We start from the raw sequence: 22,086 nt of genomic DNA on the forward strand, positions 1-22,086 counted from the left end.
TACCAAAATAAAACAACGAACGCGTTACAAAGACAAACTGTGGTTGGGGAAACCACAACAAAAACCTTTGTGAAAATTATACTGATTAGCACATTCTTCTAGGTGTTCTTTTCGGGGGTGGTGATTCTGATCTGATTCTGCCCCCGTTTTTTCCCCCCAGCACATCCGGTTTTGCTAATAATAATAATATCTAATATTGTAATAGATTTGATCATATTTATGAATTAAAGGCGAGGTGCAGCAACTGGTGGATTTTTATTCTGAAACATCATAGCTATAAATTACAATGCAGGGTAAAATATGTATTGTGCCAACATTTATAGGTCATATCAAATTGGGTGTTCACCGCTCACAATTTTCAGGCCGATCACGAGCTCTGATCTTTAAAATGCCTGAAGTGCCAATCCCGATGTAATTTATTTATTTTTTATAAACAACAGCATACACCTTATTATAAAACATTGAAGGATATCTGTGAACAATACAGATGGGTTGTTTTAATTGCACAATGAAGCAGTTCTCTCAAATGCATATGAAAACCTCTTCTCACTGTCCTGTTCTGTGTGTTTGTTTTGTCTCATCTCTTGCTGGAGAAAAGGGTGTTTCCCAGAGATGGGCACTTTACCCTGTTTTGCTGGTCCGTGCTCCATCCGCGACCTGGGTACTCTTCTGTGAAAGGCAGTTACCTGATCAGCGTTAACCATCATCTACCTTTAAAAGGACTGTCACGCCGACATGTCAATGTCGAATTAGTCAGGCTTGCTGACTGTTTGATTTTTCGAGATGTTCATGACCTTGCCTCATTGTTCTGTCGTTCGCACTTTGTATTTGCTCAAGTAAGTAGTGTTTTTGTCACAGTATTATTCTCTGTGTGATTGGATTATCCCTGTCCTTGTGTGACAAATGATTTTGCGTTATACGCTTCCTTGCATTTTGCAAATGCCTTTGCTTTGTCTTGTTTTTTCCTTGGCTCTTTGATACCAGCATCTTTCCTTGTACTTTGTTGGTTGCACCTTATTCATTGATAACACTTATCCTTGACATTTGTGGGATGCAGAGAATTCCGGAACTCTTACAGATCCTTGAATTATTAATATATTGATTTAAAAAAATGTATAACATTGTATTGTTTTACAATGAGCATATTTCACAAACGGAAAATTTTCTGTCCATCAGTGGCGGATGCTGGTCTGTCAAAGAGGGGAAGCTCAATTTTGGTCGACATCATAAAATGTGTCGGTTTATTTATAGGTGAATTCTACTCTCCGTTCCTTTTCAAGAAAATGATCTGTGACCCTTTCATACCAACAAGGCATCTTTTCCAGGGACTTAATTAGTGTCCTACAACTACAGGAACTACAATAAAACCCACCAGAAATAAAAGATTAATTTGTCGCTAGTTGTTTACAACAAAGAGTGTCGCTAAGATTATTAGGAGAAGTCTACAGCTCAACTTAGAACAGAATGCGAATTGAAAATTTGCTCACAGGGATGCCTACACTAAAAGGTCGGTGAGTGGCTCATTTTGATGTCAATCAAACTGGGACACAGGCTCAGACAGATCATCCAATCTGATGCAGAAAAGCCTGGCGTCCGGTACCCTCCCACTGCCATCCAGTCCCAGAGACGCCGAGCGAGGTAGTCGCTTCATAACCAGTAAGAAGAAGCTGATTCGGAACAAAGGGTGAGCACGGTGTAGCGCATATTTAGTCAATGACATGTACACACAATGAAATTTATTTTTATATATTTGATCACTTATTCTTCATACCCGTCAACGCATACGGTTTAGCCATAGTTCATACGGATTTTGTGGTGAATCTAACGTATATGGCCGTACCGCACAAATCATACGGATTCTGAAAATTTGCGTGGTTAAAATTTCCAACTCCAAATCATTTGAAGTTGGTGAAAAAAAGTAACGCAGGAATACAACTCTGAACACAGTAATGCCACCAAGTAGAATGATGATTAGACATTACCCAGACATTGTATTATGGAGATCTACAATAAATCTAATTGAAAATTTCATGGGTTTTTTTTCTGCCGTTATTTTGACATATAAAATGCTTTGGTATGTTTTAAGGATTTTTTGCTCTTTATAAGGATTTTTTTTGGTAGTTTATACAGGTTGGCGGGCCGAAAAGTTGACAGGTATGATTCTTTGATTTTTTAGGGGAAACCAAGCTTCCGTCCATCTATCCTTATCAGTATAAAATGGTCATTTAAATACAAAATGAAACAAGATTCGCGGCCCGGTGGCCAAGTGGTTCGCGCGTCGACCTCAAAGTGCAGAGTTACCGCTTTCGATTCCGGCTCCGGCCTTCCTGTGTGGCGTTTGCATGTTCTCCCCGTGCCTGCGTGGGTTTTCTTCGGGTACTCCATTTTCTGCCCTTATTCCAAAAATATGCATGGCAGGCTGATTGAACACTCCAAATTGTGCCCATTGTCCAAAGACAGCTGGGATAGGCTCCCGCACGAACCCGGTGAGGATATAGCAGACCAGAAAACGGATGGATGGTATTAAAAGGCATTAAAAATTAAGGTTAAACTGCATTGTCGTTCTTTCTACATGCCATTTCCTACTCTAGAAATGTGAACAAGCTTCTTTGGATGGAAGAAATAACTTAATAGGAACTGATTTAATTATTCAGATTAAAGGTCGTATTCAACAGTACAGTATCTTCAGTGGGATGCACCCTCATGTCAAATTTATGAATGCATGATCACTCTATCAGTATTTGTAAAGTGGCTAACACATTGTGCTATTCTGGTCGAAGTGAGCGCTAGAAAAGCTATCACAAATAAAAGCGCCGAGGTGGGTCTTTTATCCGGCTGGTGAGGAGGAGGACCTGACTGAGAAGAGAAAATACTTTTAAAGTCAAGAATGATGTGTGACTTCTTAGTAATGTGATTATAACACCTTAATGAATTGGTAAAAGCAGCCATTCCATGCCCAACACACATGGTGAGGGTGTTACATGATGACTGATAAGGGATTGGCATAGAAGGAGTGGCCGGAAGGTATAAAGTCTGGATTAGTGAAGCTTTCCTCGAACCCTATGAACCTTTTATGTTATGCCAATACTGGCCCCCAAATTCTTACTCATTTGCCTCTCAGCCCAAATATCTAAAACAGAATACAGTAGAATGTGGAGGACTTTCAAATGTTACTGTTATGAACTACAATAACATGAAGACACTCAGACAATTGATCCACATGAGCAGTGAATATTTTGAATATGGGTTATATTTTGTGTTTCTCCAACTTTGCGATATCTGTAATTAAGTGGGTCAGCACGGGGTTACTTTGAGGTCAATGAAACCTTTCAGACATGTGACGCATACCCTAAAACCTCTTTCATAGAAAGAACATACAGGCATTTTCATCTCGAATCATTACCGCTCCAGTAAAAACTGTACTGTAAGTATTTGGTCCTCTATCTCCTGTATTTTTTTTTGTTTTCTTTTCCCATGCAGTCATGCTGGTTGCCATGATGACCACCATGGCAACGGTGAAGCAAGGGTTTTTAAACACCTACACGCTGCAAGCAGAAAGTACTGCCCACAGAAAATCATATGGGGGCTAAAAAAGCACTTTATGCAACCTTGGAGTGCTCTCGGAGTGATTGTCGATCATAATCCGCTGCATAACAACTTCTGAAAAAAAAAATGTGAAGAACGTTTTGTCAGCGGGAGGCAGCACTGCATTACATTGAGGACATCACACGCCAAAACATACAATACAATAAAGAAACATTTTTTAAAACTGTTTATCTGATCATTTAATTTTTCCATATGTACCGGTATATCACGCACACACACACACACACACACACACATCACAAAATGGATACATTCAGCAGCAGATGCAAAAGTACAGTTTTGTAAAATGCATGAAAGCGAAAATCTGTTTTAGTTAATCATTCAATTGCCTTGAATTTTTATTGACATTCCACTTATAGTAAATTCAATGAATCCTGCAGGTAAACTTGTACGCTTGGTGTACATTCTTCAGGTAGCGGCTGGTAACACTAGCTTGTAACAAGTCACTCAAAACTTTTAATAAGTTATCACTTAAGGCATGATTAACATCCCCGTCAAAATTAACTAAATGGAATGGAATTTCAGTTGGTATTAAAAAAAATAAAATAAAAGAACAAAATGGCGGAACTTCACGAGTGTTCCAATTTGAAATTCCTTTTAAAAAACATTGTGCGCATTTTTTGCAAGCGTTAATTAGAAAGTGCTCATTAATGGGCCTTTTCATAAAGAGCAGCCTCAAATGCATGCTTCATAAAAAGGAAGCACGGGCATCTGAACACGACTTTCCGTTTTGGGCTGTATTCCACTCCCTGGTCACTCCCAAGTCCAACCTGTTCAACCTGTTTGCAACAGGTGAATGCTCACACCGTGTGTCATGTTAAAGCAGCAAAGTTGTGCGGGCTGAGCAGGATTAGCTCGATTACTTTTGCACGGTTCAGTGCCAACGCATGAAGTATCTTAATCGCATGTCTTACTGTATCCTTCCTTGTTTTGTAACAAAGTCTACGTAGAAGGATAGGTGGGGCGGCATGGAAGAGGATGAAACAAAGGACATTGAGTCCCTGATGGAGGACATGGATTACATTCCTGGTCACTTCCACCTGGACCTAAACCTCAACTGTGATCCTAAAGGACCTTTGAAACTGAGACACAGAGACACTTACCTGAAACAGGAGAGTCTAAAGGGGGAGCTGGAGGCTGAAGCTGGATATTTACAGTACGCCGTTCGCAATCTTCTCGGGCTGCTGGCTTTCCATCTCGACCATCTTCAAACTGCAGAGGAAATATTCAGGTGATAGATGCATGTGGATGTGTGTGTGTTTTTTTGTTGTTGTTTGTTTTTTAAATAAATAACGATTGAGTCAGAAAATTATTATTTTTTAATTTTTTATATTATGATATTATTATTTATAATTATTGAAATACAGCTATTGGAACATCATGCTAAAAATGTGTGAATTAGTTTGAGTATGTTTTGTGTCTTTCGTTTGGATTTTTCATTATACCTTCTACACAATAGTTGCCATTTTTGCCAAGGCCGGCAGCAATATTGTCACGTGACACCAGATCAAGAGTCATACTTATGGTTTTGTCAGACTGTGTCAGTACAGGAGGACGGTGCATATTGTTTGAAGAACCTCACAGTCAAGACATTTGAACCTTTCTCATCCACAGTTAGGGAGTTGGTGGTATGACACCACAACAAAAATACAGCATATCCACAAGGACAGAGGCTCATAAGACCACGCAGTGACTGCAACGTGGCCATGGACAAATATGAGTTTGACACACGTATATTACAGGACAAACTTGTGTTTAAATAATAACACAAGAAAAAAAAACGCCATCTGGCAGAAATATAAATCACAATTTTGTTTTTATGCTCAGGGAACATGATTTTCTCCCGACTACGAATCGTTGCAATTGTAATTGCAAGTTTGTAATTACTAAGGATGTGCATTTCTCCACAACCATTCAAGGACGCTTCGATTTGAAAGTGGAATGATTTATTTTGGTTCGACTCACTTGGATTACGATATTATACGGCTCAGTTGGAGATGGTATGACTTTCTTCTTGTCATCTTACATTCATTGGAATGAACTTGTCAGTACTGTGAATGTGCCATTTCCATCTCGGATACATCTCTCCAATAAAAAATGATTTGAAGCATAGCTCAAGATATTTCAAAGTGGAATTATTCAATTTGGTTCCATTTGATGCACTCACATCTTTATATATATATATATATATATATATATATATATATATATATATTTTTTTTTTAAATTATGGGTTCAAACTGTTTTTTGTCACACCCTAAGTCAATTAGTCTATTAGTCAATATAATGTCCACTTTCTGGGGCTTACTTCAGAGCATCTTTTTACTAAAGAAGATGAGATCTTGCTGATCCAATTGTCGAATATAATATTGGTTTAGTGAATGTGTCGCTTAAGGTAAAAGGTGTCAAATTGCAAAGTGATTCCTTAAATTGCACGTATTGTACACGGCTATGTTTGGTAATTTGACCTTCAGGACCGAAATAGACAAAATAAACACCGCAGCCATTAGGGAGGCACAACTTCAGGTTTTCCCCCAGCCAATTAGTGCCAAAAGATTGTCGTAGTTTTGACTTTTGGCTGGTTCCACCCACCAGGGGTTGTCACTGTGTGTGACTCGCATGATTTGGTTGGCAGCGTTTTAAAGGCATTTCAAGTTCAAGTTAAGTCAAGTACAAGTTGATTGTCAAATGTGCTCTATAGAGCACAGATGAAATTTCTTCCCTCTCAACCAGACAACAAGAGGAGCCGCTACGAGTGCCCGCGCCACCATCATAAGAACATAAATTGACAAAATAATACAACACAAGACACAGACAGTCCTGCAATCTCAACCACTTTTCCTGCATACACTTTGTTGTTTGAAGCAGTTATAGATGAAAGAGGAGCGAATCAAAGTGTCCCTTTCAGCAGTGGCTCAAAGACGTCATGCTGAAAATGTGCACACGTCTGCTACAAGCTAAGTTTGAAAGCAACAAGAAGCTATAGCGTTCATTCACGAAAACGAGATTGGCTCACATCTCCTGTCCCATGTAATTCCGCTTCAATTCCAAGCCGCGACTCCCAGTTCCACATACGCATCGGCGCTCTGCGCTGACGCTCCTTTGTTCTCATCGTCGGCTCCTCACGCCATGCAGCCATCCAGCCGCAGACTGTCCTTTTCGCTGAACAAAGCGGGGCTGTGAAAATGCTGCCCCTGACAGGCGCAAAAAACAATCGCCCCAGAGCTGTCCAGCAACGACAGTCAAATGGCTCCGACATTCCTCTCAATCAAAATGAGTGCTAGTACACGCGTGCTGCCGGGAAGGCTCAACCACCAAGCACAGATTCTTCTTTGACGAACGTCGTGGCCAAAAATGCTGAAAAACAATCCGCATCCGGTCCACACGATGCAACAAGAACACAATGTGACAAAACAAAAGACAAAAACAACAAAAGACGCAAAGCTCTTGAAGAGCACTTGCCGACGGCTGCCTACGCGGGCATCATCTTGGAAAACAAAACAAAAAAAACAAATTTGATCATTTCGAACAATTTATTTTGCTGCTCTTCTTCAACCCTACCTGTATATCTTGGTTTTTCCAGAGGCATTTGCAAAGAAGACCCAGGGAACCTCAACGCTTGGGCCAACCTCGGCTATGTGTACGACAAGCTGGGAAGGGAGCTGGATGCCGGGGAATGTGTGGAGAAAGTATCGCAGCTGATGGGCTTGGACGCTGAAGAGCCCACCCAAGAAGACACCAAGCAAATGGCGGCCCGCTGCCTGGCAGAACAGGCCTATGTTTACCCTTACGATGTGGAGCTGGAGAGAGAGGATGAATTGAGGGAGAAACTGACAACAGCGTTGGTGCTCTTCAACAGAGCTCTAGACTACGGCGGTCACCTGGTGAGGTGGAAACAAAAAATGCTTGCTTTATTCCGCTGCCTAATCAATATTCTGACCGCTTATCTGTCAAACAAGTAGTAGGCTTTTAAGAAGTTTCGATACTGGGTTCAATTTTTCCCAGTGTCTTGCCAAGTTCATTTTTAAAGCCTAAATCATAAATAAAATGGAGTTCAAAGTGATAGCCATACCACTTACTCTAAATTGAAGATCCATTCAGTCATCACAGTCAATGCTCCAAAGTGATTTTTAAATGGCAGGTCGCAACTGAATTTGGTTGGGTGCACACAGCTCGTAAGAAATACTGTAAAATAAATCAATGCACATATTTGGATTCAGCTTTTTCACCAACTGTACAGTTTCAAGTTCCCACGCTGAATATGTGAGGCAAGTGCCTTTTGCTAGCAGACATCACCAGGATTAATTGGAACACTGCTTTTCAGATACCAGTGGAAGAAAAAAGAAGTTGGTACTTTAAGATGGCAACCATTTATATAAGGTATCAAAATTAACCAACCCAACTAACTCACGAAAACATATTGTGGCTGTGGAATAACCCAGTTTGATCTTCTCTCCTCCCTGCAGACTGGATGACATTGTCAAGACCAAAGAGGACGCTGAATACTCCAGACTCGCTCAATATAATAAGGGGCTACGGCTTCTCACAGAAACACTTGAATCGGAGAAAACACAACAAAAAGGTTCTTAGAGCACATCATGAGAACGACTGAATGTTCTCAATGTTGATTTCTAGCGGTAGATAACAGGGTGTGTTTAAGAATCCGGATTTCTTGTTTCTAGCCCTTTCCTGGTGTTATGTTGGCATCATGTTGGAGAGACAGGATGAATTCCCCACAGTGCCCATGTCCATACACGACTGCGGCTATTCTGCCACCGATCCTTTATCCTGCTATGGAAATGCAAGTTTTGCTCCACTCAGGCCAAAAAAAACCCACAATCTTAAAAGTATCAAGAGTACAACTTAAAAAAAATGATCACAGAATAAAATCTGCTTTTCAGGCTATAAAGTTGGCAAATGATGATGCGTTCATCCTTAACCTCCTGGCCAAGCTGTTCTTTCTGCTGGGTAAGCATGAGATGGCCACGGGGATCTGCAACATGGCTCTCAATGTGCTGCCCGATCCTGAGCTCAATTGGCAGGCTTACTGCACCCTTGCCAAGGTATTAGACAACATCGGTACCACACCAAATATTTTCTCATTTCCGATGAGATAAGATGACGCAAGCTGAATTTGTTCAGTTAATTCCGTTTTTCACGGCCCTCTGAATAGGGATCGTCGGCCAGTATGGAAGGATCACTCTTTACTTTTTTGATACATTTATTGGAACACTTTGCAGCGGAAGTAGTCGTAGTAGTAGATGAAACAGAAGTAGTTGCAGTAGCAGAAGCAGGTAATAACTTAAAGCACACATAAATGCAGTAAAAAAAAATCTTTCTGCATCACGATGTAAATAGGTATAGAATTGACATTAAATACTTTTAATACAACAATACATTTAATAAATACTTTAATCAACCATGATTTCACCATGTATTATTATCGTCATCATTATCCATTATTTTAAACGTAAGAAACCATGCATCACAAACATATCAAGTCGACTCGAATAAAAGAGCTACTAGTCCCAAAGGTCCAAACCGGAAGTTGAGCGCCGGCATGATTAAGCCCAGCTGCAACGCAATGTACTTCGTTCAAACATCGAATTGCAGCTGGACAAACATGACAACTATGCAAAATAAGTTAAATAAAGACACCACTGTTCTAGCGACACTTTAGCCCACGCTGTTTACATTGCCGATTGCGAACGGTAACTGACTGTGATTGCATAGCGATGCGGATTGCGAACGGTAACTGACTGTGATTGCATAGCGATGCGGAAAACATAAACCACAACGGACACAATACAAAGCAGACAAACAAAGCAACCGATCATCATCGAATCTAAAGCTAACTTTAGATATCTGGTAAGGAAAAGCACAAGCGTAGCTTACAATTGGGCCATGCCGACGACGACGCGAGTGTATTCGCTAACGTAACATAATGCGATGCTGCTTTTTATACGTCGCGCAAACGGGTCCCCTGTCAGTGGCAGCCCCGCCCCTCTTAAAGCGTCAGGTGAATCCAACAGAATTTATTGATTAATAGGAAATGAAATATGTTTTGTCGCAGGGGTGTCAAACTCATTTGTCGTGAGCCACATGATAATTACCGTTTACCTTGGAGGGAAGTGATGACTGAAACTATATAAAGAAGTCAAGAATAAAGTTTTATTCGACTATTGTTTAAGTAACTGTCATAACAGGTTTGGGAACAATACTTACAATATGTCACTGATTTATTACGTATGAAAATTTCGGACAGATTTTAGCAAGAATCATTGTTGTCAGCTTTGATTTGCTTTTGCTAGCCACTTAAAATGATGTGGCGGGCCACATCTGGCCCCCGGGCCTTGCGTTTGACAGCTGTGTTTTACAGCATATATCGAAAGAGCAGTTGATATTTATCCATGAAAAAATGGTGAGGCTGTACACCAAAAAACAAGAATTAATGATTACTCCTCATACTTTACATCCGCAATGAAATTTTGATTGGGTTGCGCACTTGCTGCTTGATAGAAAACAAACACCATCTCCAATATGAAAACTGGCGGATGTCAGACACGCTCACTCGGCTGTATCCGTGGTAATGTGGAGCCTCGCCGCCAAAGATAGGAAAGGGTCAATAGAACAGCAAAAGCCACTGCAACATAGTTCTGCGAGAAGACAAGCAGTATGAGATTGGAAATTTAAAACGTATTTTGGATCTCTGCAAAGACCGACTCGCGCCCACGTGACTCGATCATTTAATTGAAGACGTTGCACTGATGGATGACTTCATTGGTTGGTTATATTAAATTCATATAACCATCCTGAGGGGACACACCCACCTGAAACATGACTAGGAAGACCCCACACATAAAATTTAGGCCAGAAGAACAATTTTAGTTGTAAAATTAAATGTCTTCGACAAAGAAGTGTTTTTGCAAAATTACCGCCACAGAAGTACGGAGAAAAATACTTCTTTCATGAAAGCACCATCCGTTGAGCTGCACGAGTCTCACTTGCCCCTAACGCTGATGTGTCTGTGTCTACAATGGCTTACGCACAGAACAGTGCATGAAATGACTTGACGTAATTGTGATTCGTTTAGATCAACACGATGCTTTACGTCAGGGACCTAGAAAAAGCCAAATGTGGGGAAGGCGGTGTCCCAGACAGACAAATGTTAACCGAGGCCCAGAAAAACCTGGACAAAGTCTTGGCTGTGTGTCCTTGTTTGAGGACTCACCTGGAGATGGCACAGGTAAGCTTTAAAGTCAACTTTCATGGCAATTTTTTTTGGTCTTAAATATTTAAAAATGTCCTCCGTTAGGTGTACTACTACATGGGTGTGGATGCACTGCAGGAGAGCCTTTTGGTGGATGAGGGAGCAATAAACAAGGCCTTGGTGAGTCTATCCCAGGCCCGAGTGTACGAACTGGGAGACAGCTTGCCTGACCTCCACTTGCTGAAAGGACGCTGCCTCCTGCTAAAGGGCGAGGAACGAAATGCCGCGGACTGCTTCATCTGCGCTCTCGACTTGGAGAGACCGACGAGTAGTGACACCACGGCCCTGCGCTGCCTCCTCCAGGCCTTACTGGCTGTGTTCATGCAAGGAGGTCCTGAGCTCAACCAAGTTATCACCCAGATGGAGCAGTGCCTGCAGAGGGCTGAGGAGAAGTACCCCGAGGATGTGGTGAAGGCTGAGTTGAGGTGCCTTTATAGGACAAACACGGCGGAGGTCACGGAATTGTCTCGAGCTCTCATCAGGACAGGACGACTGCAGCTGGTCCGAAGGCTCCTGCAGACGGTGGCCCCTGAACAAACTAAAAGAAAACATTGAACAATCATTCTCCTTTCTATGATGCTCACAAATGTGATTTGACCAATGACAAAGGAACTGCACAACTGCATTTCAGATGACATCTTAAGCAAGGCTGTACTGCATTGAGGTCCTGCTTCAATGTACATCACATATTCATACTGTGAACTCACTCATGACTACAGTAATAGTATTTTATTTCAGTTATGCATTTACTGCATCTGGATTTAAGTCACCGTCTGCGACGGTCTCTGCATCTTGTTTACCTCATGTAAAATTCGGTGGCATTTTCAAAGCAGATTGTTGGCTAAGGAAATTCTACTTCACTCACAATGGATTTAAGTCAGGATGCATCCAGCAGAGCTGAGGGAAAAATAAAAACACTTCTCTGGGGACTTTTCAGAACATATCAAAAATGTTATTCTGACATTTGAATCTACAGATCTTAGACGAATCATTTGCGGAGTACTTCTTTTTCTGAATGTTTTTAGTAGTTTTCATCAATGAAGCCAGGGTCCATAGAGCTGATTTAAGTGCAACTGTACTGGGAGAAAGTCCCATTCAATGCACACTTTGCAGTTGTCTGAATGGACGGGTTCCAAGTCAGCTGGGACAGGCTCCAAGCCCCGCTGGCACCGTGAATTGGATCGGTTATGTTAAAAAAAAAAAAAAAAAAAAAGGATGGATGGATGGATGAAATTAAGTCTTGGGACAGGTCTGCATTCTCTGCCCCAACTGTTGGGTGGTCATTTCCCACCACTCCAATTCCAATTTGTTACAGGAAAGCCAATTATTGTACTGGTATGCTTCCCCCGCTCATTGCTTGCAATGCAAACAAAATGCTGCTCAGCATTTCACACATTACAAGTTGATCCCAGTACCTGCATTGTCAATTTTTTTCCATACAAAAAATATATAATCTGCTCATACAGAGGACACAGTCTAATCTGTCAAATGTATCCAAATAAAGAATAGTAATGAAATCGGTCAACTTTAAGGGTGTCTGGAAGCTTACAAGTTTATCAGGACTGACTATCTTGTGCGTCTTACTCGTTGGACACACCCGCATGACAAGACAATGGCGACTTGTCAAAATGTACATTGCTGCCATGTATTCAGGTTCTGCTGCATTGCTCAGCCGAGTGTTTATTGGACAAGAGCCTCAGAGTGTCGTAGTCTTTTCGAGCATTCCCCTTGTGATAAGACGCGAGATCGAGCAGGTAAGGAATATTTGTGTTTCTGATTGTTAGTCATTGTGATTCATGTGATGCAACCCCAGATTTTAATTGGAAATCTACAAGACGAAGGCACAAAAGTATTTTTAACCACCAACAGTTTGGAAGTGCATAGCGGCTGCTTTACAGGGTTGATTTGCTGTCAATATCTGTATATTAAAAAAAAAACAAGAGGAAAAAACTCAAAATGAATTGCATGACTTTGGTTGGTACATTCTTGTCCCTTTGCCATAACTTTCCTTCACACGGTCTGAAGCTTGAAGGCCACAGGTCACACCCTTGACAGCCTTCGGGAGTTTTAAAACGGAATTTTCTCTGCGACTGCAGAGAATGAAAGAAAAGCTGGAAATTCATGGCAACGCGGTACACGTTAAGTGTCAATGCTGAACGTGCAGTGGTGAAATACTGCAGAGAGAAAAGTAACATTTGGATAAAGTCGCAAAATCGTGCCGAGTCTCCTGTCTTAAAAATATGTCGGTCCTACCAACAGTTACTCAGCCAAATAGCAGGGTCTTATTTCTACAGTCGTATGCTTAATTTGTCATGATTGAAGTCAGTATACACTAAAAGAGCAGGAGAAAGACTTTCTGTATTTGGAAATACGATTTATACTGTACATCAACAATTGAATCTCATCAATTTGAATCATGACCAAGTGTGCAACTTTTGACGTGTTTATTTACTTGTTGCCTTGTCTAATTTGATTCTACAGCATGTCTCCGAAACAGGCTTTGACAGAATGGGACAGTGGCCTCCTGGATTGCTGTCAAGACAAAGGCTCTTGTAAGGTTTCTTACTTGAACCACAAAGTCAAGTTACAATGAGATCGCGAGTTGATGTTTCACTGCAAAATCATTTGTGTTATTGAGTTTGAATACATGTTGTAATGAGACAATTTTATATTGCCCCGAGAGTTTACTCCCACTTGCAGGACAGAGTTGCATGTCTTCTGTTTGTGGGTGTGACTTCTCAATAATGATCTCCTCCTTAAGTCACCACACGCTTAATAAAGTATTTTATTTATCTACTTTTGCATTGCACTGACTGTACATCGTGTGTTTTGTAAACACAAGCCAGATGAGGGTTTCATCATATTATGGCCACTACTATGATGATAGGTGTCATCAAAACCCAATTAAAAAAAATAAATTATGTCTTTCAGGCTGCTACGGTTTCTTTTGCTGCCCCTGTCTGGCCTGTTCAGTTGCAGGAACATTTGGAGAGAACCGATGTCTCCCATTGTGTGACATGCTCAGCCCTGCTGTCTTGACAGCTTTTGGGATCCCCCTGTTTGCACCCCCAGCAGCTTTGTCTCTACGAGTGGGCATTCGCAACAGATATGGTGTCAAGGTAATACGCATGATGTTTGATTCTTACATCTACCGAAATGTGAAGAGAGACATATTCTGTTTACAATTAAACATGATGAATTTACCAGCCATCGTCCCAGCTGGCAATGGCAAGTCCGATTTTGGTACAAATGACAACAAATAGGCTGGATTTGCCCGGCGTTTTCTTGCCAGCTTTTGCTTTCTGCTCTTCCACGTGGCTTGACGGCGAGCGTTCATGGCAGCCGGCTGCTATCTTCAAACATAAGCAGCACCAAGGCTGTGGAAAACATACGAGTAACCTTTACTCAAAGACACTGAAAGCATTTTAACTGTGAATGTGGTGCTCCTTCACAGAGTGGCGCCTATCACAAGCTAACACTGTTATAACACGAATTTGTCCTTCAACCAAAGTCAGAGGGAGGGGCTTTCTCGTGAGCCTCATTGTTACGTGGAGCCAAAGTATAGAACAGCTCTCTCAGGCACATTTTAGATGCAGGCAGCTAACTAAAGATTGATTTGGCTGTTTCATTTCACACTTGATGGTTGAGCAGGTGCTCCAAAGATCCACCAATTTCTATGCAAACAATAAAAAGTATTTTCTCTTGCATAATGATGTTGAAAAAAAAGAACCCGACCTGCCTAATGTTCTATGTAATTATGTACTAATGCAAGAACATGCAATTACTTTAAATAGAGCTAGAACCAGAGTAGGCAAGACTCGGAACAACACCTATAAATGGGGACTCTCACTCAGCAGTAATGTCCGTGTGGCCACCCAATACAAACAATGGAGCACATTCTTCGGGACTGTGAACTGGGGCCCACCTGCACAGATCAAGACCTCTTAGACACTAGTGATGCTGCCAAGCAATGGATCCAGTACTGGCGCGACAAGATATGATGATGACTTTGAAAATCCATAGAAACGGCTTCTTATGATAGTACTTGTCCACAGGGCTCAATGTGCAACGACATCCTGTCCTCGTGTTTCTGCATGTGGTGCACCTGGTGTCAAATGCACCGCGAACTGAAGTTCCGCAAGAAAAACCCCACTGTCATCAATATGCAGCCTGCGCCCCTCTAATCGGTTCTTGAACCTAACCAAATGCAAAGAAGATGGCACCTGCTTTTTTTCATGGCTAATGTGACTAAGTTGCAGCTGACAGCTACAAAGATGAGCATTGTGGGTACATAAAAAAGGTGAGAAATGATGGCATTTCATTCAAAGCAACATACAGTCTTCAAAGAGACTTTGAAAACTCTGGGGTTTTGGTTTTATATCAACGGTTGTGAATCGGGTAATCTCTAATTGGTGTATGGGCTCTGAAATCTGTCAACAAATACTCCCAAAACTGCCGAGTACTGTACTAAAGAAAGAGAATGCTAAGAGGTAGGAGCTAAGATCAAGGTAAACCACTTGTTGTAATATTTGGGCATCACTTGATACCGAATTTGATACCATTTATCACGGTATCAAAACAATCAATAGCAGGTTCGTCTGTCTTTGACATGAATCTCTGATTAAAAAACAACGAATATGATAACACCTCTCAGTCTCTCTGCACATGGTGAGTTTTGCAAGGTTTAGGTATGTGGAAGAATGTTCTAATTTTTGGATCTTCCAATTCATTGATGTATTTTAAAAAATTTTAAATTTCATTTGCTTTTACAATTTTGTTGTTGGACTTAATGCGTATTCAACTGACATGCATATTGGAAGTCAAAAGATCAACTCAAAACCACAATAAAAAATTAAACCTCCTTTGTAATGTGGATGTAATTTTTTTAATTAATTAGAATTTCTGTATAATATTGTCAAGTCAAGTCAACAGTATTTATAGAGCACTTTCAAACAGCCATCGCTGCATACAAAGTGCTGTACATGGAGCAATTTAACATGCACAATAAACAGTAAGACAAATCGGTAATAAAGGCTGTAGAAAGCACCAAACAGTAAAACCAAGAACAAATCTAAGTCATGCTGAGTCGAATGCCAAAGAATACAAGTGAGTTTTGAGAAGGGTTTTGAAGATGTGCAGCGAGGAGGCTTGCCGAATGTTCAGTGGGAGGTCATTCCAGAGAGAGGGACCAGCAACAGAAAAGGCTCGATCCCCTCTGAGCCTCAGTTTAGTTCTTGGTACTTCTAATAATGTCTGGTCCACAGACCTGGGGCGCCGGGCAGGTGTGATTTGAAAACAAGGAGGAGGATCTTGAAAATAACTCTAAAATGAACGGGGAGCCAGTGAAGGGATGCCAGAGTAGGAGTTATGTGCTCCCTCTTACGAGTACCAGTCAAGAGGCGAGCAGCGGCATACTGGACCAGCTGAAGGCGCTTAATGGAGGACTGGCTGACTCCAAAGTAAAGGGCATTGCAGTAATCGAGCCGGGACAAATGCATGAATTACCGGTACTGTCTCAAAGTGTTCGTGTGAGAGGAGAGGTTTTATTTTGGTCTAAGGTGAAAGAAGCTGGATTTAACAACGGCACCAATTTGCCGATCGAGCTTGTAATCACTGTCCAGTTTAAGGCCCAAGTTTGAGACTGTTGACTTAAGATAAGGAGACAAGGGGCCCTAGTCTACAGGATGGAATGTACAAGGGCCACTGGGACCAAACAATATCACCTCTGTCTTCTTTTTATTGAATTTCAAGAAATGTTGTGCCATCCAGGTTTTGATTTTCTTCCAGACAGGATAGGAGTGGCCATAATGAGAAGGCGTCTTTCATAGATCTGGCAGTCATCTGCATAGCAGTGGAAGGGAATACCATGTTTCCTTAAGATGGAACCCAATGGGAGCAGATACAGCGAGAACAGCAGATGCCCCAGAATTGAGCCCTGTGGAACACCACATGACAGGGGAGCAGTGCATGACTCAGAGCAGCCGAGGCTGACACAAAAGGTCCTGTCAGCTAGATAGGACGTAAACCGCTCAAGAGCACTGCCACCAATGCCCACCAAGTGCTGCAAACGAGTCAGCAGAATACTGTGATCCACTGTAACAAATGCTGCAGTTAAGTCCAATAAAACTAGACACACGTGGTCTCCAGAGTCATTTGCCAGGAGGATGTCATTAGAAACGCGTAACAGGGCTGACTCCGTGCTATGCATCGTCTTGAAACCTGACTGGAAGACCTCCAAGATGGTCTGTTCATCCAAGAAAAGTTTCAACTGCATGTGCACCACTTTTTCCAGAATTTTGGAAATGAAAGGCAGTTTGGAAATGGGCCTGAAACTTGACAGCACATCTGGATCAAGACCAGGTTTCTTGATCATGGGTTGGACCACAGCATGTTTGAACTGTTGGGGAAATACACCAGAAGAGAGGCTGCTATTGATAATATCCAAGACCGATGCGCCAACACTCGGGAAAACCTCCTGAAAGAAGTGCGGGGGAAGAGATTGCACTATTTATCTGCCTTGCTCATATTTTTACCAGGCTAAACACTTTGGATCACAGTGTGTTATGAGTGAAGTTATATTTATATAATATTTTGTGTTGCCTGCTTCAGGGTTCAACAATTTGGGGCAATATTGTGGGCTCTGGACTTTTGCATGTTTCCCCAGATGCTCAGGAGTCCTTACATATTTGGGGGGAAAAAAAAACCAAAAACCTAACCACAAAATACAGAAACACATTTTACGTTACAGCTGATACAAGGGGAGAAAACAATCGAAGCCAATGTAATAACATACATAAAAATAAAAACATTGACATAACATTTTTTTAAACATGATGTAGTTTCATCGTATGAGTAGGACGATAATTCCTTGAATATTGGCTGCCCCCTATTGGACATAAAACAAGCTACAGTTAAATCTGATTTTGCTTCGTGCAACCCTATAAAGCCGAGGGAGAAAAGACAAATACTCGTTCAAATTGTGTCTTTGTGAAGTAATTTCAATGACATATCCAAACCACATGTGTTCAATTATTAAACCTTATTTGATCTTAACAGGAAGATGGGAAAAGAAGCTCTAAATTGCTCTCTGATAAGAGCACTGTAGTTACCATTACTTTACAATGTAGATGTCAAACTCAAGGCCAGGGGGCCAGATCTGCCCGGCCACATCATTTTATGTGGCTCACAAAGGCAAAAAAATGTGTTGACTTCATTTTCCTCGTTAAAGCGCCCAACATTTTTTTTTCAAATGTTTTTTTTTTTTAACTGAAATTTGTTGTGTAAATGAGTGGCTCTCAGAAAGTACAGTTTAGGAGTAAATGGTAATCCAGTATAGCACTTTTCAAACTTTTGGTTCTCAGAAATTAACACGATTCATCCCTCACTGCTGCCACTCATTCTACCATCATCAACTGCCTTTTTGACATAAAAGGTGGATGCAGACCAACTTCCTCAAACTCTATAGCAACCAATCTTCATCGGCCCGAAATCACTTCACACATCCTGGCCTGATTTCTCACTCTCTATTGACTGCTTCAGCATTCTCGCTACTACCGTAACCTTGACGCCATCTTTGACGAATCACTCTCATTTCAAAGCCACATCAACCACATCACTAAAACTGTTTCTTTCACGTGAAAAATATCTCGCACATCACACTCAGAGCAGTGGCAATCTCTAGTGGTGAAACAGCATAGTAGTAGCAAGTGTTGTCATCAGTCTCACCGCGAAGGGTTAATTGAGCCTCTATCTATGTAAACCCGGCTCTGACGCGGACATCTCCCAAAACTCCGGCAGCTTGACAATAACGTTGTTTGCCATGTTTGATTTAGTCACTGACTCTTCAGAACTTACGTTGGAGTAATTGTCAAGAAATAACACAACTCCAAATGATTACGTTAGTAAGAACAAGTGTGTGACAATGATTACTCATCTGTCGTTACTTAAGTAACTGGTAACTTTTTTTTTTTTAATACACAGGTAGTCCAGAAAAATCAAATAGAAAAGAGTATATGATATGCAACGACAATGTCAGTTGGAAAAAAAAATATATATATAAAATAAAGGTAAGTTAAGACATAACAAATGGTCTTATATTCAGATTTTTTTGTTCACACAAACAGATGAAAACGTTGGACATACCCACACTTATCTGTTTAACCCATCCATCCATTCATTTTCTGAACCCCTTATCCTCAATGGGGTCGCGGGTATGCTGGCCATTACTCAAAAACGCATGTGCATTTGCAAGCTTAAGTACAGTACTGTAGTTGTCGTGGGGTGGAATCACTTGCAATGAGCTCTACGTGGGTGGCTGACTATGCGCTTGGCTTATGAAGAACAGAAGTAAGTATGCTTGCTGTGTTTGCATATTAAGGTGTGGACTATCACGAGTTGATAGGAGGACAAGTGATATCCTTTGGCCGCCAAAACAACATCTGAAATTTCATTTAATTTGTTTTAGCACAGTTTCGCTGACGGGTAAATGTTTTCCAGTAAACGAACTTTTGAGCCAATTGCATTACATATGTGAGCTTGCATCCTTATGTACATGATGTCACTGCAAACACATCCATATTAATTTGACTGTACTGTTGCTATTCGGATGTAGTTAGACATGCACAAGTCCAAGTTGTAAAATAATGCCCCCGCTCTTCCAGAGGAGTAGTAATAATATAACAATACATATTATTTATAAGCGCCTTTCAAGACACCCAAGGACACTTGACAATAACAAAAAACACAAAACAATACGGGTTGAGCAGTGGCAACCAAAACGCGCCAGCATTCACTCAACCCGTCTTCTAAGTCTTCTTATTGTGCCTACAAACAGTTCACGATGGAACACACAATTAGCAGGATTGCACAATTAAAAATTCATTCATTCATTCATCCATTCATCTTCCGAGCCGCTGGATCCTCACTAGGGTCGCGGGGGGTGCTGGAGCCTATCCCAGCTGTCTTCGGGCAGCAGGCGGGGGACACACTGAATCGGTTGCCAGCCAATCGCAGGGCACACAGAAACGAACAACCATTCGCACTCACACTCACACCTAGGGACAATTTAGAGTGTTCAATCAGCCTGCCACGCATGTTTTTTGAATGTGGGAGGAAACCGGAGCACCCGGAGAAAACCCACGCAGGCCCGGGGAGAACATGCAAACTCCACACAGGGGGGCCGGAGCTGGAATCGAACCCGGTACCTCTGCACTGTGAAGCCGACGTGCTAACCACTGGACTACCGGGCCGCCCCAATTAAAAATTCAATTGACAAAACCTTTTGAGGCAGCGCTCTCGCTCTCTCTCTCTCTCTCTCTCTCTCTCTCTCTCTCTCTCTCTCTCTCTCTCTCTCTCTTTCTCTCTCTCTCTCTCTCTCTCTCTCGCTCTCTCTCTCTCTCTCTCTCAAGTGCACTCTGATTAGCAGAACAGAAAATGGATGGATGCAATCTTGCAGGAAATCAAGGTATTGTTTGCAGAGTATCGATCCGTGTCTGCATCGTAGTGCATGGTTTGCAGCATTAAGATCCTTAGCTTCAGTTCCCGAATGGACTAAAAAATGGACAGTCAAGGCCAACACGGAGGTCTTTGCTGGTCTCCAGTGAAACTGTACCATTAACAGTCTTTTTTTTCAGCCATACCCAAGAACTGTTCAACACACACATTACAAATCATTCTAATAAGTAATAAATATAATAAATTGAGATAATTGAAAAACTATATAATACGCTGGATTTCAGAAACACTAACAAGACAAAACCCCGGAGTTTTTAGGAGATTCAAGAAGGTTACAGTATGTCTGCTTACAACCAACTTTGTAATGTATTTCCAGTTCTAGGGGGCAATGATGCCAACAGCATCTTGCTCATCAGACGGTCGCACTGATTTGTAGGTCAAGCAGTGTCATTTGATCAAAAAAAAAAACTTTCTCCCTGTGGACGGCCATTCTACAGTAGTCGACAGTGACTGCTCTTGAAGCAACGGCTCCACCAAATCCAAGAAAACGACAAACAAAGAGAGAAGCCACCCCTGTACCACTCCTGACAACTAAACACACATCTATTTTCTCTGAGCAGCCACCAGTCAACACTCATTTTGTTGTTGGAGAGAAGTGGGTCCTTTAACCCAAAGCGTCCCCAGCCGCCAGTGCAGTACAGCCCGATGGTGGTGGTTCCTGCCTTGGGCATTGGACACCGCAGAGCGAAAACGACAAGCCATTGACTTAGAGAGGCGGCCAATGACAGTTTTTTTACAGTCTTTCCTCCATTCTGAATGAATGACGAAATCACAATCACACTACTTCATGAAATTGTAATTATGGTTCCACCCGTTGCAATGTTCATGTAAAAGACAAAATATGAGGACTATATACTTTGTATTTTTGTCTTGATGGGGACTGTGTCTCGTTGACTTAAATCCGGAAATAGGGGTTTTGCCCACAAGTGAAAGCTACTCATTCTGTGCGTTTGTTGGGCTGCTTCGGTGAATCATATTTTAGTGGCCGAGACTTGTCGTGTGGAATGTTACGGCAGAGCCTTACGAACTGTGAATGTCGCCATCCGGCGTGCTCGGATCTCACAGAGCTGCGTACCTTCTCAAAAGCAACAGATGCCGTGTGGTGTTTGGCCGGGCCAAGCTAGCTGGTACGGGGCCGTTTGGGACTAATTGAAAAGCCACACTGGTCTGCCTCAACTGTTCATGAGTGTTTTGTGGGTGGCATGCACAGCATCCAGGTGTAGGAAGACATCATGAAACGGGTGCAGCAGCCAAGTGTAAATAGGCAGCCGTTACTTCCGGGTTTGAAAAATAGCCACGAAAATATTCAAAAGAAATTAAATCGCCATTGTTTCAAAGTTGATATGTAATCATTTTCATCATCAAAATCTTGATTATTTTTTTCCATAATTGACCGGCCGGAGGATGGTATGATCAACAATACCTTATCAGCCACCTTTCTGTGACGCCACTGCCAATAAGAGTCAAAATCACATTTTCTTCTCTAAAAACAGATTCTTTGACACTTTGCATTCCTATCAATTTCCTGAGTTGTTTTTTGGAATATTGAGTTAATATCAATGAATTGTGGCGGAGGATCAAAGCATCCAAGGATCCATGTGGAAATGTCAGGAAAGTCACAGGCATCCATATTTTCCTCAAATTGTGGGGTGGCCAGAAAGTTATAGTCGGGGGGGCTATGGGCAGTACGTTACTAC

At 41.6% G+C, this 22,086-nt stretch overlaps 2 protein-coding genes across 3 annotated transcripts; both read left to right on the forward strand.

Moving 5' to 3' along the window:
- Positions 1 to 4,217: 4,217 nt before the first annotated feature.
- ttc22 (tetratricopeptide repeat domain 22) lies at positions 4,218 to 12,100 on the forward strand. Its single transcript, XM_052073435.1, has 8 exons — positions 4,218 to 4,837; positions 7,190 to 7,490; positions 7,931 to 7,986; positions 8,073 to 8,188; positions 8,289 to 8,407; positions 8,508 to 8,669; positions 10,700 to 10,852; positions 10,922 to 12,100. The coding sequence occupies exons 1-8, from the start codon at positions 4,575 to 4,577 to the stop codon at positions 11,429 to 11,431; spliced, it is 1,680 nt and encodes a 559-aa protein (XP_051929395.1). The 5' UTR covers positions 4,218 to 4,574; the 3' UTR covers positions 11,432 to 12,100.
- Positions 12,101 to 12,481: 381 nt separating this feature from the next.
- LOC127605731 (cornifelin homolog) lies at positions 12,482 to 15,522 on the forward strand. 2 transcript variants are annotated; one of them, XM_052073519.1, is made up of 4 exons: positions 12,482 to 12,630; positions 13,358 to 13,428; positions 13,808 to 13,995; positions 14,932 to 15,522. In XM_052073519.1, the coding sequence occupies exons 2-4, from the start codon at positions 13,359 to 13,361 to the stop codon at positions 15,058 to 15,060; spliced, it is 387 nt and encodes a 128-aa protein (XP_051929479.1). In that variant the 5' UTR covers positions 12,482 to 12,630; position 13,358; the 3' UTR covers positions 15,061 to 15,522. The 2 variants fall into 2 exon arrangements, with proteins under 2 accessions (XP_051929479.1, XP_051929480.1); XM_052073520.1 differs by lacking the exon at positions 12,482 to 12,630 and having other exon boundaries at positions 13,277 to 13,428.
- Positions 15,523 to 22,086: the final 6,564 nt, after the last annotated feature.

This window comes from Hippocampus zosterae, chromosome 8 (assembly GCF_025434085.1).
Source record: "Hippocampus zosterae strain Florida chromosome 8, ASM2543408v3, whole genome shotgun sequence".
Taxonomy (NCBI): Eukaryota; Metazoa; Chordata; class Actinopteri; order Syngnathiformes; family Syngnathidae; genus Hippocampus; species Hippocampus zosterae.

What these genes read in the sequence shown, in the direction of transcription:
- ttc22 (XM_052073435.1), top strand. Translation starts at nt 4,575, where the DNA reads ATGGAAGAGGATGAAACAAAGGACATTGAGTCCCTGATGGAGGACATG. An exon ending in ACTGCAGAGGAAATATTCAG is followed by an intron (nt 4,838 to 7,189) that starts GTGATAGATGCA and finishes TGGTTTTTCCAG; the next exon opens with AGGCATTTGCAAAGAAGACC. An exon ending in CTCACCTGGAGATGGCACAG is followed by an intron (nt 10,853 to 10,921) that starts GTAAGCTTTAAA and finishes GTCCTCCGTTAG; the next exon opens with GTGTACTACTACATGGGTGT.
- LOC127605731 (XM_052073519.1), top strand. Translation starts at nt 13,359, where the DNA reads ATGTCTCCGAAACAGGCTTTGACAGAATGGGACAGTGGCCTCCTGGAT. An exon ending in CTGTCAAGACAAAGGCTCTT is followed by an intron (nt 13,429 to 13,807) that starts GTAAGGTTTCTT and finishes TATGTCTTTCAG; the next exon opens with GCTGCTACGGTTTCTTTTGC. An exon ending in GCAACAGATATGGTGTCAAG is followed by an intron (nt 13,996 to 14,931) that starts GTAATACGCATG and finishes ACTTGTCCACAG; the next exon opens with GGCTCAATGTGCAACGACAT.